At 38.0% G+C, this 13,515-nt stretch overlaps 1 protein-coding gene across 2 annotated transcripts in view; it reads left to right on the top strand.

Moving 5' to 3' along the window:
• The first annotated feature begins 5,800 nt into the window (after nt 1-5,800).
• The window catches only part of ppfia3 (PTPRF interacting protein alpha 3), a 41,208-nt gene continuing 33,493 nt past the window's right edge, over nt 5,801-13,515 (top strand). The window contains exons 1-2 of one of the 2 annotated variants that reach the window (XM_051887561.1): nt 5,801-5,995; nt 8,244-9,329. In XM_051887561.1, coding sequence (XP_051743521.1) covers nt 8,997-9,329 — 333 coding nt within the window. In that variant the 5' untranslated portion in view covers nt 5,801-5,995; nt 8,244-8,996. The remainder of the gene's footprint in view (nt 5,996-8,243; nt 9,330-13,515) is intronic. The other variant, XM_051887560.1, reaches the window with a different exon arrangement.

The following is a 13,515-nucleotide window of genomic DNA, read 5'->3' as shown; positions in this document are numbered from 1 at the left end:
TGGTACATACTTGCTGTAAATTCCATTCCAATTCTGTCAGACACTCTCTAACCCCAGTGACCTCGTTGCTCCGCCTCTTCTGCTGCAGCTGTCACCTTTCACTTACACTCACTAGTGATGCTACCATAGATATGTAAATAATGTCCTTCTACTCAAACATCACCACTGCGCTCTGAAGTGCTGTCCACATATTTAAACGGTTCTCACAGAGATTGTTTACTTGAGGGTTTTTGCACCAAGAGTTTATTTAAAGGGATAGTACATTTTATCATTTATTTTTATTTTTAACATATTTTTCGTCATGTTGTTCCAGACCTGTTTGGCTTTCATTCTGTGAACCATAAATAAGATATGGTAACACTTTATAATAAGGTTCCATTTGTTAACAGTTGTAAGGCTTTCTACATTAACTGACATGAGCTAACAATGAAAAAAAAAAAAAAACTTCTAAAGCTTTTATTATTCTTAGTTGATGTTCATTTTCACTACTAATACTTATAATCAAAGGTTGTATCTGTTAATATATAATAGAACTGAGCTAAAATGAACTAACAATGAACAATTGTAATTTTACTAACATTAACAAAAGATTAATAATAATAAATGCTATAACAAATGCATTGCTCATTTGTAACGTCAGTAAATGCATTAACTTTATTGTGAAGTGTTACTAAAAATGTTTTGAAAATGATTTTTTTTTTTTTTTTTTCATACAATAAAAATCAATGGGCTTTACACAGATAGAAACATTCTAAAAAAAAATTCTGTGATCTGCATGAGCGTTTAAGTCATACAGGTTTGGAATGAGTAAAGTAAGTAAATGATGTTGAATAAATGATATCTCTAAGTCAACATGAAATTGTGTTAGGAACCCATTTTACTTTAATCATGTATTTTCCCATTGAAATATCATACACTAATGAATCTAGTGAGATCAGAGTTGTTATTGTTAACTAAACATTAAAACTATTACAAATCATTTTTCTAAATTGAAACAAAGCTGCAAAAAAAAAAAAAATTCTTGGCAACACTTTACAATAAGGTTCATTAGTTAACATGAACTATATAATGAACTGCACTTCTACAGCATTTATTAATCTTTGTTAATGTTACTTTCAACTAATATATTATTAAAATCTTGTTAACATTAGTTAATGCACTGTGAACTAACATGAACAAACAATGAACAACTGTATTTTCATTAACTAACATTAACGAAGATTAGTAAATACAGTAACAAATATATTGCTCATGGTTAGTTCATGTTAGTTAATACATTAACTAATGTTTAACTAATGAACCTTATTGTAAAGTGTTACCAATTTCATGTACTAAAATTACTAAAACTGAAATAACAATAAAGCAATAAAACATTAATAAAAGTGACAAAAGTACATACATTACTTAAACTAAAATTAAAATGAAAGCTGAACATATAAAAATAAAAGGTAATTCAAAATATTAATACTATAATTAATAATACTAAAATAACACAGAGGGAGATGAATTAAAAATAAGACAAGGAATGTGCGTTAAGAAAGTAAATGGAGTCAATTAGGCTGTGATTAGATTTTTTCTTTAGTCTGATGTCTTTTTGCAAGGACAAGTTATAACCAGCAAACAGAGGAAGTAACTGTTTGTTGAATGCTGTAGCCTGTAAAAGACAAGAGGAATGAAATAAAGAGCCAAGAAAGATGACTCAGAGACTGTGGGAAGAGTCTGATGAAACGAATACTTGCTTTGGATAGTGTGAAAAAGGGCTTCTGTTCGAGTCATTTGCATCACTGAGTGGGCTGACTGCTGCTGAATCATCCACTTTTCATTATGCCCCATTTTTTTTTTTTTTTTTTTTTATAATATCAACCCTTATGAAGTCAGTAGGTATTTTACAGTGTCTCTGGAGCACTGACTGTCTGGTTTCCACATCCTGTTTCTCACATTTGCTTATGTTAGGGGCACATAACAGTGATTTCTCAGCTTTTTTCTACTGTCAACCTCTATATCTGCATAAACCGGTAACAAAGTTTCTTTTTGACAGGTTTCTTAAAGGATTAGTCCACCAAAAAAAAGAAAAAAAAAAAAAGAAAATTCTGTGAAGAACAAAGCCAGTCATACAGGTTTGGAACAAAAACAGAGTGAGTAAATGATGACAGAATTCTTATTTTTAGGTGAACTATCCCTTTAAAATAAGTTCTTGCGCTTTACTTTTAGCAGAAACAGATTTGAGGCAGATGTATGCGGTCCATCTGTAGGAAAGCGGCCACTAGAGTCGCACAATAGCTGATTTCTTATTGGACAACCAGGTATCTGATACTCTCTTGACGTTCTCTCATTCACATTTCCTGTCTCTACCCTTGGTCTTTCTCTCTTCCGCTGTCTTTTCTCAGCCTGTGAGGTTTGAGTGATGATAAGAGACAACTAAGCATTTAACACGAAGCACTATTATTCAACACTATGTTTGTATCTGGGCCATATTGCAATAGCCTTGATGGACAGAAGAGGGAGCTACGAGCTCATAAAACTTCACACTGCACTTGTAGACGTGTGCCAAACATACATTGTCATCTCCTATATCATGATATCCACACATGAGCCATTTTTGCTGCTTCTGCACCATTATGCGCAGTATTTATTACTCTCTGTGCTGTACGGTCAGACAGCGGTGAAAATGCAGACAATGGATTGCAGTCTGAGCGTAAAACATTGGCCCTGATGTACTTTCTGATAATGCTCAGGTGTTTTTTGGGTCATCACTTTGCTATTGTGTGACAGAAGCAAACCGTCCTGCACTTCGGGCCACCAGCACACACACACAGAAAATGAATGTTCTGAGTTCACAGGGACAGACAACCGTCTCCCACTGCGATTGTCATCTCTAGAGTCATTTGCAGGACATGGAGACAATGGCAAAAAGAATCTAACATACAAAATTTGAATAAATTGTTTAAATGTTAAAAAAGCCCATTGGTTGCTGCTTGGGTCCTGGAGCAGCACATAAATTGACATCTGTGCACTCTTAAAATGAAAGTTTCCAAAAGAGGATTTTTACAGCAAGGCTGTAGAAGAACCATTTAGGGTTCCCCAAAGAATCCTTCAGTCAACAGTTCTTAAAAGAACCATTTTTTCTTGGTGTTTAATCATCTAAAGAACGTTTTCATGAGGAAACTTTTGTGGAATGGAAAGATTCCATAGATGTTAAAGGTTCTTTAAGGAATCATATGCCAGTAAAGAATGTTCCATGGAATATAAAAGATGTTGTGAGAAATATATATATATATATATTTTTGTCCTTTTGATGGAAATCAATGGTAACTATAACTGTTGGTTACAGACTTTCTTCAAAAAAATCTTCTTTTGTGTTCTGCAGAAGAAAAGAAAGTTACAAAAGTTCAGAACAACATGAAGGTGAGTAAATGATTACAAAATGTCAATTTTTGGGTGAACTATCCCTTTAAATAAAAGTAAACAAAACCCTTGATTATAAGTGCAATAGGTAATATCCCTTATACCTGAGGTTTTGCTGTGACCAGCTGCTCATCCTGAACTTTTCCTGAACCCGTGAGGACTAGGGTTGGTTATATCCCAGTGTTCCTCTCCTTATCTCCTTTCCTAAGTGCTCACTGGCCTGGAAGGCTCTGATGCTGCAGCTCCAAAAGACACTCTGACAAACACCATGTTGCCTCTGTTGCCATGGTGACTGGCTGTGCATGGGTCGAAATGCTAGTACTACAAGCTATGCAAGTTACAGATACATTGTTATGCATTAGAGTGGTGTGTTATGTTTAAGACTCGTGCAAGCATTTTGGCACCTTAGTATATTTGGGGGTGTTATGTAAAAATGTCATGATTTGGGGTTCTCAAAGTGAGAAGTGAAAAAACTGCTTAGAAAATATCATGTAAGGTCGTTTTTATGTCGACTAATGCTAAGCTGACACCCCCACGTTGTTTTTGTGCAGCACTTGCTCCAGCTGAAAGTTGTACCACAGCACAGCTGTGTCTTTAAATCTTCTCCTTGTGCACAACGATGACATCATCCTCTAAAAACACATTACGTCATCCCTTTCGGGACTCTTTTCATAGCTCCACCCTGTTCTCCCCTCGTTTTATTGGCATTTATCAGTGCAGAAGCCCTCCTCGCCGTCTGTTGTATTGGTGGAGAAGTCACCGGTGTCTGTTTTTTATTGGCTTGCTGCATTCATGTCTGCGGTCTCCACCACTGAAAGGGGATTCTCGGCGCAAGACGCGTCGCGGGTAATTTAAAGGCGCGTTCTTCACGCCATGTCGTAAATATTCTGACTTGTAAAACGCATTCACGTGATCATAGAACTCGTAATTACAACTTTAGACTAGTCATTTTCTGAGAGATACGACTTGTACCACGTGACCGCTGTACCACGTGACCGCTGCAGTTTTATTTTGGAGTTAATAGTGCAAGAGAAACGTATAAGTCCTAATTTGAGGATATGAACATCTCCAAGGACGCCGTCACGTGTTGTCATCTCTTATTTACGGTAATTAGGCTAACGACATGGCGTGAACCCAGCATGATTTTCCTCAAGCGCTCCCACTATCTCATAGCTTCTTATTGTGATCATTTTATGGCTGGATATAAAATATAGGGTATGTGATAGGCTATATACAAAACACTTTTTTTTTTTTTTGCGTTTCTGTATGAAAAACGTTTTCTCCAGCTTGCTTTTCCAAATTTAGTCAAAGTAAGGTTAGGGGTGTTTCAAACAGGCTACTATTTTTAATATTTAAATTATAAACGTTTCAACTGTAGCAACGTTTATAAGGTATATTACAGGTTTATTTATATTAAATTATGGTAGGCTACGCTAAATATGAACAGACGTTGTTGAGTTCGTCTGAGGAGGAAACCATAGCAACAGTAAGCAGCTCGTGCGCTTTCCTTTCGATATCGGACGGGGAAATAACAAAACTTCATTATAGATTTAAATATCTCAAATGTAATCACAAAACAAAAACGTGTTTTTGTTTGTTTGTTTGTTTTTTGCATAAATGTCTGTAAGGTAGTTAACGGTTAGATAGTTGAGCTATTAAGCGCCAAAATCCCATTTCGGCTGGCTTTCTTTAAAACGTCCACCCTGGCTGAAAGTCTTTAATTTGTACACTAGTTTTATCGATGCAATACTTAAGTATTCAAATAGAGTTTCATATATTATTTTTCATGTAAAAATATTACTTCATAGTATCATAGAGTGAATCGTGTTGCTGGAAAATATTAAGGACAGACAAGTGGACTGACGGATTTCGAAAATGAATATTAGCCTATGCAAAATTTTATTTTACTCAAAAACACAATTATCATAAAATTACAGTTTTAAACCCAATAAAAGCCGCACTTGAGTGACGATGCAATGAAAAGCAAGCTGAAAATGAGGTGATAATTGCTAGCAAGTGCGGCGGATGGTTTGAGAGGCGCGATACCGAAAGTGACCGGTAGAGGGAGTGGATGTGGCGACACATAGAGAGAGAGAGAGAGAGTGGACCGACTGCTTAAGTTCTCAGTGGTACCCGGAGCTGATCATTAGGACCTTTTGCCCATGAATTCTCACGTATTTCTCTTAAAATAACACGTTTATCTAATTTTGTGAGGTGGTGGATCGTGTCTTTTACAGACCTGATATCACACAGACAGTTACAGTAGCCCTAGCAACAGCTCGTGTTTGTGATCACTGTGGTGGTGAAGCAGGCGCGAATGTTTCTTTAAGAGCCAGCACCTTTACATCGAGAGAGGGAGGGGGAGAGAAAGAGAAAGAGAGAGAGAGAGAGAGAGAGAGAGAGAGAGACTGAGGTTGTCTGTGGTTAGGTGTAACGTTTGCTCGCTCGGTGCCGTCGTTACATGTGTGAGGAAGAGGGAAGGGGGGAGGCTGATAACTGGGCAAATTCGGCACCCAAAAGCGCTGCGCTCCGATGGGGTCGACGGGGATGAAATGATGATGTCTAGCGTTTACTCTCGACGATGACAACGGTGAGCGGTGCATATTTCAGCATCGCATGTATTTTCTTATATATGCATGTTTGTGTGTGTGATATCGCCCAGCTGTGGAGATGAGGAGGGGGATGGAGGACTTGGGAGGAGGGGGCGAGGCGAAAGGATGGGAGGAAGAGAATAAAATAGCAACATTTGAAGAAATGTCACGATGCGTTATTCATTAGACTGGTTAAAATGTAATAATTTCATTTCGACGGCATGTCCAGTCGCGTATCTGCAGAAGAGAGACGGCACATATATCATGGTGGAGCGAACGGCAGAGGAATACGTCAACACATACATCCAGCCTTTTACACTATAAAACTGAGCGTCGTTTGGGCGAATTGCAAACGGAGCGGTGCTTATTGTTATTCTTTTTTAAATCATTCTCTTCATGTTAGTACGGAATAAACAATATCAGCAGCATCCATCCAATCACGCACTGGTTCCCTTTAAACGACACCAGTTTCCTTCCTGCGTTTCGACAACGTCCATGGACACACAAAAAGCGCTGCCCGGCTACATGATCGTTACACACCGCGAATTTCATTTCCGTATATCATGCGCAACCATTAGCCTCATGACTAATAGGCTCTACAAAGCCTATTTAGAGAAACAAATATACCAAAGGGGGCAAACGGAAAATAAAAGCGGTGTGATGTGGTATTAGGAAACAGCTGCTGTCTAAATTGAAGGGAATCTGAAATAGGTGTGTGTCAGTGGAAGAGAGAGAGGGAGGGAGGCAGAGAGACGGACGGACCGACAGACAGACAGACAAAACAAATGGAATTGGGTGTTGATTTGAATGTTCGGCATGACAGTCGCGGAAACGAGGCTGATACATTGTGTTCATTCGCCTCGACGTCGTTAACATTCAAGACAGGGAGTATTTAGCACGATTTGTGGCCTGTGCGAGGAATCACTGCTCTATTGATTCTTCCAAATTCCTCTGTGTCGACATTCACTGGAACAGGACGCTCTTTCATGCCATTCCCAGATTTCTGTGATGGGGAAACCCGATGGTTACAATGTTATTTTTAGTTTGATGCTCCCCAATGTGTCTGCCACCATCCAGTGCTGACTCCTGTGTCGAAGAACCGAGTGATTTCTAGTCCATGCGTTTACATGCACAAGAATATTCTGATGTTAAACAGAATTTGGTCATATTGCGATAACCAGAATAAGCAAGTATTTTGGTTTCTAGAAATCTGAATCAGATGGCATGTGCGTGTATTAATACGATTTTTGGATTATATTCAGAATATCCACCGTGACCGAACATTAGTTTTTATGTGTATATGTCCAAGCATAGGTAATTTGTGGGGATATTAGATATAAACAGTGAAAACTGCTAAGACATTGGAGATTCTCATCTTTTTGAAATTAAAATAAACACCAAGGCCTGTGTTTGTAAGAATCTCATGACCTACATGTTGCAATTCATAGCTTGTGTGTTATTGTCAGGGATATGATTTTTCATGAGTTGATTAAAACACTAAAATGCATGAATGGCACAAGCAAATAGACAAATGTGCATATCTTGTTCATTCAGGATATGCTGATTTTATAATAATAAGTAATATGTCAATAGCTCTGGTTTGCTCTGTTGCTTATAAAAATCTGTTTTCAGAATAAAGGCTTACACAAGAATATGGATCAGAAAGTTATGTGCATGTAAACGTTTTCACCATCACGATTGGCAGATAACTTTTAAGCATTAGTGTTTTCCATTTTGTGGTTTTTTTAATCAGGTTTAAATGGTGTTCATAATCACAATATGTTTTTTAAAGATTTAAATGACAGCTGATAGTAATCCAACAGCACAGATGCTGCCCTATCCCGGTGTTACCTGACAGCTTGTATTACAACATTTAATGCATTAAATATCTGCAGTGAAAGCATGTTTTATCAGTAATTGCAAAAGTTAGATATCATAAAAGTTTTCTATCACCTCTTGCTGTCCGAAGCCTTTTTGGTTTTGTTTATTGTGTTATTTTCCCCCTATTTACGGTCTTGTCTTTCCCTTTTTTGTTATGGTATCCCCCGAGTTTATCAATAAAAGCACTATTGTAAAATACCTAAAGTCGTTTGGGACACTTACTGCTTTGAAATGAAACATCAACCCATCTGGTTTACCAAGAGATTAGGAATTCACTGGATTTGATCTATAACGCTTGATTTCTTCATGACTTGCCCAGCTTTGACCATTTGTGCTAATGTCACTCTCCTTTATTTCCCTCTCCAGCTCTCCTTTACTTGAAGTTCGAACCCATTGGGTAGAAGACTCTCCTCCATGCCCACCCTTCCTTTTACCCAATCCAGTCCCTGCGACCCAGCGACTTTCCCCTCCTACTTCCTCCTGCCACTTTTGTTCCACCTGAGACCACACCCTGCTGCTCAACCCAAACGCACCCAAGCCAAGGATTTTGAACAGCACATGCTAAGAGCCAATCAGGAGCCTTGAAGCCATTCAGGAAATAGCAACACAACTCATGAATCTACCTGAGTACCGAGGAAAAATAAAAAAGGAAAAGTCAGTGGATAATAAACTCAAAAAGAAGACCACTCAGATAAACTGGCAGTAGTGGTCCACCCTTGAAGAAGAGCACAGCAATTGCGAGATTGCACGAAGAAAGCTTGAATAGAGGGTGAAAACAAACAGACACTAACTGAGGAACAAGATAGAGGAAAAGATAGAGAACGACTGCACGCATAATATATCTGCAATATTCCACACACATTACTGACTGTTACGGCACACGTTCTTACCACAGTCCACACGTTACTCCATTCTAGACGTCCGCATATGAATGAGAAGTTGTTTATCTGTTTGCCGTAGGCTCTCAGGCACGCAAACACTGACAAATTTGCGGTTTCACACTGTCATTCTCGCAAATTCCTCTTTGCAAACGTGTAAGGCCAACACATACACACGCTCACCTTTAACCTCCCTCACGCTATCAGATAACAAACTCTCACACCTGTTCACGGCTTCAAGATGATGTGTGAGGTGATGCCCACCATCTCGGAGGACGGGCGGGGTGGTGGCGGAGGAGGCCCGTCCTCTCCTGCCGGAGGTGGTGGGGGTATGGGAGGTGGTGCAGGGGGCATGGGTGGTGGCTATGGGGGCAGAGAGGCCCGCGGTGGAGACGAGGGTGGGAGCACTGGAAATCTGGAGTCTCTGATGGTGAACATGCTGACGGAGAGAGAGCGGCTGCTAGAGAGTCTCCGAGAGACCCAGGAGAGTCTCGGCACGGCACAGCTACGTCTGCGAGAGCTGGGTCACGAGAAGGACTCGCTACAGAGACAACTCTCCATCGCACTGCCACAGGTATGCTTAGGGGATCCTGTGTGTGTGTTTAAAACCTTATTTTAAATTGCATGATATTCGTAATATGATTAGGATTTGATTATTATGTGTTGTGCACCTTGTCATGTTAAGATTTTATAAATTATCGTCTTGGCTTTGGAGTAACATGTGTTAAAGGAATATCTAGGGTTCAATGCAAGTTACATGTAAGCGAGATTGACAGCATTGTTGGACAGGCATAATGTTGATTACCACAAAAAAATAACGATAATAATAATTTTCTTAAAAAACAAAGCAAAAGCCTGTGTTGCAGGCACTCAATGTAAGTGAATGAGGCCAATTGGTTGACATTAAAAAACTCACTGTTTTAAAAAAACAAACACACAAGATGTAACAATGTGTGTTAACATGATTTTAGTGTGAAAAAATCTACTAACCTTTTCTGTGTAAAGTTGTATCCAATTTTACAATGTTGTTGCCATGACAGTGCACCAGCATTAACCCTAAAATGACCAAAAAAATGGCGATTTAAACAGATTTACGGTATTGCTCAAATAATGCACAAGTTTTAACAGAAGAATTGATTTACATGCTTTTACAAAATGATAGCCTCACGTTTTTGCTTCTGATGCCCCCAAATTGGCCCCATTGTCATCCATCGTGAATTTCTAACCGTAGCATTGATTTTTTTCAGAATAGGGTCAAAATTGTTTTTGTTTTTTTGTGATAACATTAAATCACAAATGCTGTAAATTTAGCTTAAAGGGGTAATTCACCATTGACAAGACAGGATTTTAATAGAACTTGGCTGTTTATGCAGTAAAAACATGAAAAAAAAAAAAAAAAAAATGAAATCAGAATGCTACATGACTAGAGAAAACAGAAGAAAATGGCTGTGACTTTCCCTTTTGCCAAAAACTTAAAAACCCAAAATGCACTTTTGATTTTGGTGCCGCCCCTCTTTCGACTGTCTGCAAAATGCATAAGTTCAACCTGTAGTTTTAACAAAAGCCTCAGCTTCCAGCAAACTTTTGCAGACAAAGAAATGGGGATATCATGGGTGCAGGGAACATGGATTTAGAGTGCACAATGTTCATTTGCATATACTACCAACATTGTATCAATACAATGCTGGTTAAATATTGGCCAAATTTTCCTTTAACTTGTATTGAACTTGGAATATTCCTTTAAGAATGTTTTATACTGAATAGTTTCGAAAAACAGGTCGTTGAGATGAAGTATGAATTATTAGTAATGTTACATATAGACAGATGTAAAGGATCTAGAAAGAGATGGTCAGAACTAAGCTTGCCTGGTTTGTATTATTTCCTTTTATTTCCAGTCTGTATTTATACCTGTCTGATTTGGCTAAAATTCAAGCTAATCTTTATCTTCCACTTGTGGGCTGTTCTGGTCCTTATTGCATCGGGTCTTGAACTGTTTTCTCTCCTCTGATCTAATTTAAGGTGTTATACATATCTTTTTGAGATTATCTGCTTATCTACAATTCTGTATCTACAATCCAGTTTTACATGTCTGGCGCTACTTTTTTTGTTTGTTGGCCAGTGTAATCTTTTGAACAGTCCTGGTTGTTTCATTGATATATTTTGTAAAATAATGAGTTTCAACCCTTTAATGACATCATAGCAGTTTAAGGTGATGTAATATGATGGCCATTGCAGTTGTATATAGGGTCAGAACAGTATTAAAACGAATATATGCACAAAATGCAATTAACAAATGCGTAAAAATTCACAAAATATAAAAGCGTGTTCATGAGTTATATTTATATTTACAAATAGAAGGTTAAATCCGCATTTGCAAATCTTTATGCATTTGAGTTCACCTTAGATTCGTGATTAGATGTTTTGAGATTTGTCTCTCTAATTTTCATTCACAAATACATTTCACAAACTTTTTACTCTATGCCGATAAGATGAGACTTTTTCAGTCCAGCCAATCATAGTACAGCATTGTTCAACTCTGTAACTCATGCAATAGCATGCCTTTTATGGAAGAGCTGTGTTATGTTTAAATGCAAGAACAAAATTAAAAGCAATATTTTTAGTTTTGTAATTACCACCTCACTGTCATCCTTGCTGCCTGTTTGTCATATTATAGTGCTGAAGAATATACATGTACACAATATTTTGAAAACGGCAGCCACTTTTATATGCAGAAGTGAATCTTTTAAGTAATGTGTGTGTACAGATTAAAGGAGTCACTCCTAATATCCCAAACTCTTTGAACCCCAATATATGAGTTACCTAAAGGAGAAAACTAGTTGGTCTTTCTTTGCATACTATGTGGATTTCATAAATTTGTTGCCACTACCTGAATTTGGTTGCAATGCCATAGTTTTGTTCCTGTGTAACTCTAACATTTCAGCATAACATTTCGCCCTTTCCATAAAAGAGACACAACACGATACTACTTGAGTCACAGAGTTGAACATAGCCATATTGTGATTGACTGCACTGCTAAAAATGTTCTCTGTTTGTCATTTTACAGAATATGTAAATTATATTTCCTACCCCATTAGTCTTTTATCAGTGTAAAACTGAACAAAGTATGTTACTTATTTTGTTACATTTAAGCTAAAAAAAAAAAAATGAGGTAAGAAAGAGAAGGTAATTCATCATCTGTATATATACCATGAAAACAAGTTTTGTTTCTCATAAATGAATCGTGGTTTAAGCTTTTAAAATGTAAAGACAAAATTACTGATGAACAAAAAAGATTTTTGGGTAACACTTTATTTTACAGTGTCATTGTTACACGTTACATGTAGTTACTGTAGTAATAACTATAATAAATTATTAAATGCAAAAACACAACAATTTGGTTGCACATTTATGAACTTATGTTTCTGAACATATTAGTTTTTATATTATTTTAACGGCATATTTGTATACCAATTATTGATCAATGTACATGGCACTGAAAACATTTTGGAGCCAACCGCCACAGTCATTTGGCTTGAAATAACAGGTATCAGAGAGACCCATTTTCTGGGAGAATGACTGGATATTTAAGGGGCATAAGCACCACAGAGAAGAGTGGAATCAATATCCCACTCACACTCACACACACACACACACACACACACACACACACACACACACACACACACACACAAACATATGCAAACACTCTCTGAAATAAGCAGACACATATTCAGAGCAGTGATACATTAAGCAGAGTTCAGTCGGTGCATCCATCTGCATTGGGCGTATGAGAGAAAAACGAATCGAGAAAGAGACAAAAGCTGAAAAAGAGGATGTAAATCCATTGTTGAGGTCCTTTGTGTCAGTGGAACCGTCGTAGGAGTTTGAATGAGAGAGAGAAATAAGGCAGGACATTATCACGCAATTGTGTTTGGCATACTTGTGCCAAACATAATTCTAGTCCAATCTCAGCAAGGTACATTTCCAGAATGCCAAAGTCCTATGGGCCCACTGAGTTACCATCTGTGTACCACTATACCACTCCTAAGCTTAGCCCCCCAGTCCTCCTTCTCCTTTCCTCTCCTAATTCTTGCTCCAGCTTCTTTCCCCTATTTTTGCATGTTGGCAGAAAGTAAGGCAGTTAGATAGACGGGATGGAGACATGACCCACCAAACACATTCATCATGAAGGAAAGGGAACATGATTGGCCGATTTGAGCTCAGAAGGTACATGCGACATGACTGGTCGGAAATTGTGCTTTGCTTGGTAAATGCCTTTTGATTGCGATTTGGTTTGCATTGCAGAGTGAACGTAATTGCTCAGTAAGGTTTGGCTCAGATTTACTTTGTTAATGTCCAAAGAGTCGCTGACTTGATTGAACAGGATTTGATTCACTTCTAGGTCAAGTTATTGGTGGTTCTTTACTTATGAACGTTTCTCATGTCATTTCGCAGGCATATTTCAACATAATTTAATAAAAATCCCAACATCTGCTGTGCATTTAAGTAAATGAATACACAAAGTACATACTTCCATGTGCACATGGCGATTATGTCTACGTAAGACAGAGAAGGTGTTGATGAAGGCACCCGGTCACATATAGGCAGCTAGAAAAAGATAGTGTGGCTTTATGCTCTCAGTGGCAGCCATGTGAGGCCATATGTCATCTTACACAACATGGTGCTATGAAGACCTTACACCCGAGAGTTGCTCATTGGAGTGTTCAGAATGTGGACTTTGTCATCTGTTCACACAGAAG

Source organism: Ctenopharyngodon idella, chromosome 3, assembly GCF_019924925.1.
Source record: "Ctenopharyngodon idella isolate HZGC_01 chromosome 3, HZGC01, whole genome shotgun sequence".
NCBI lineage: Eukaryota > Metazoa > Chordata > Actinopteri > Cypriniformes > Xenocyprididae > Ctenopharyngodon > Ctenopharyngodon idella.
Note: the sequence above shows the minus strand (reverse complement) of the source record. Positions and strands in the feature narration are given on the sequence as shown.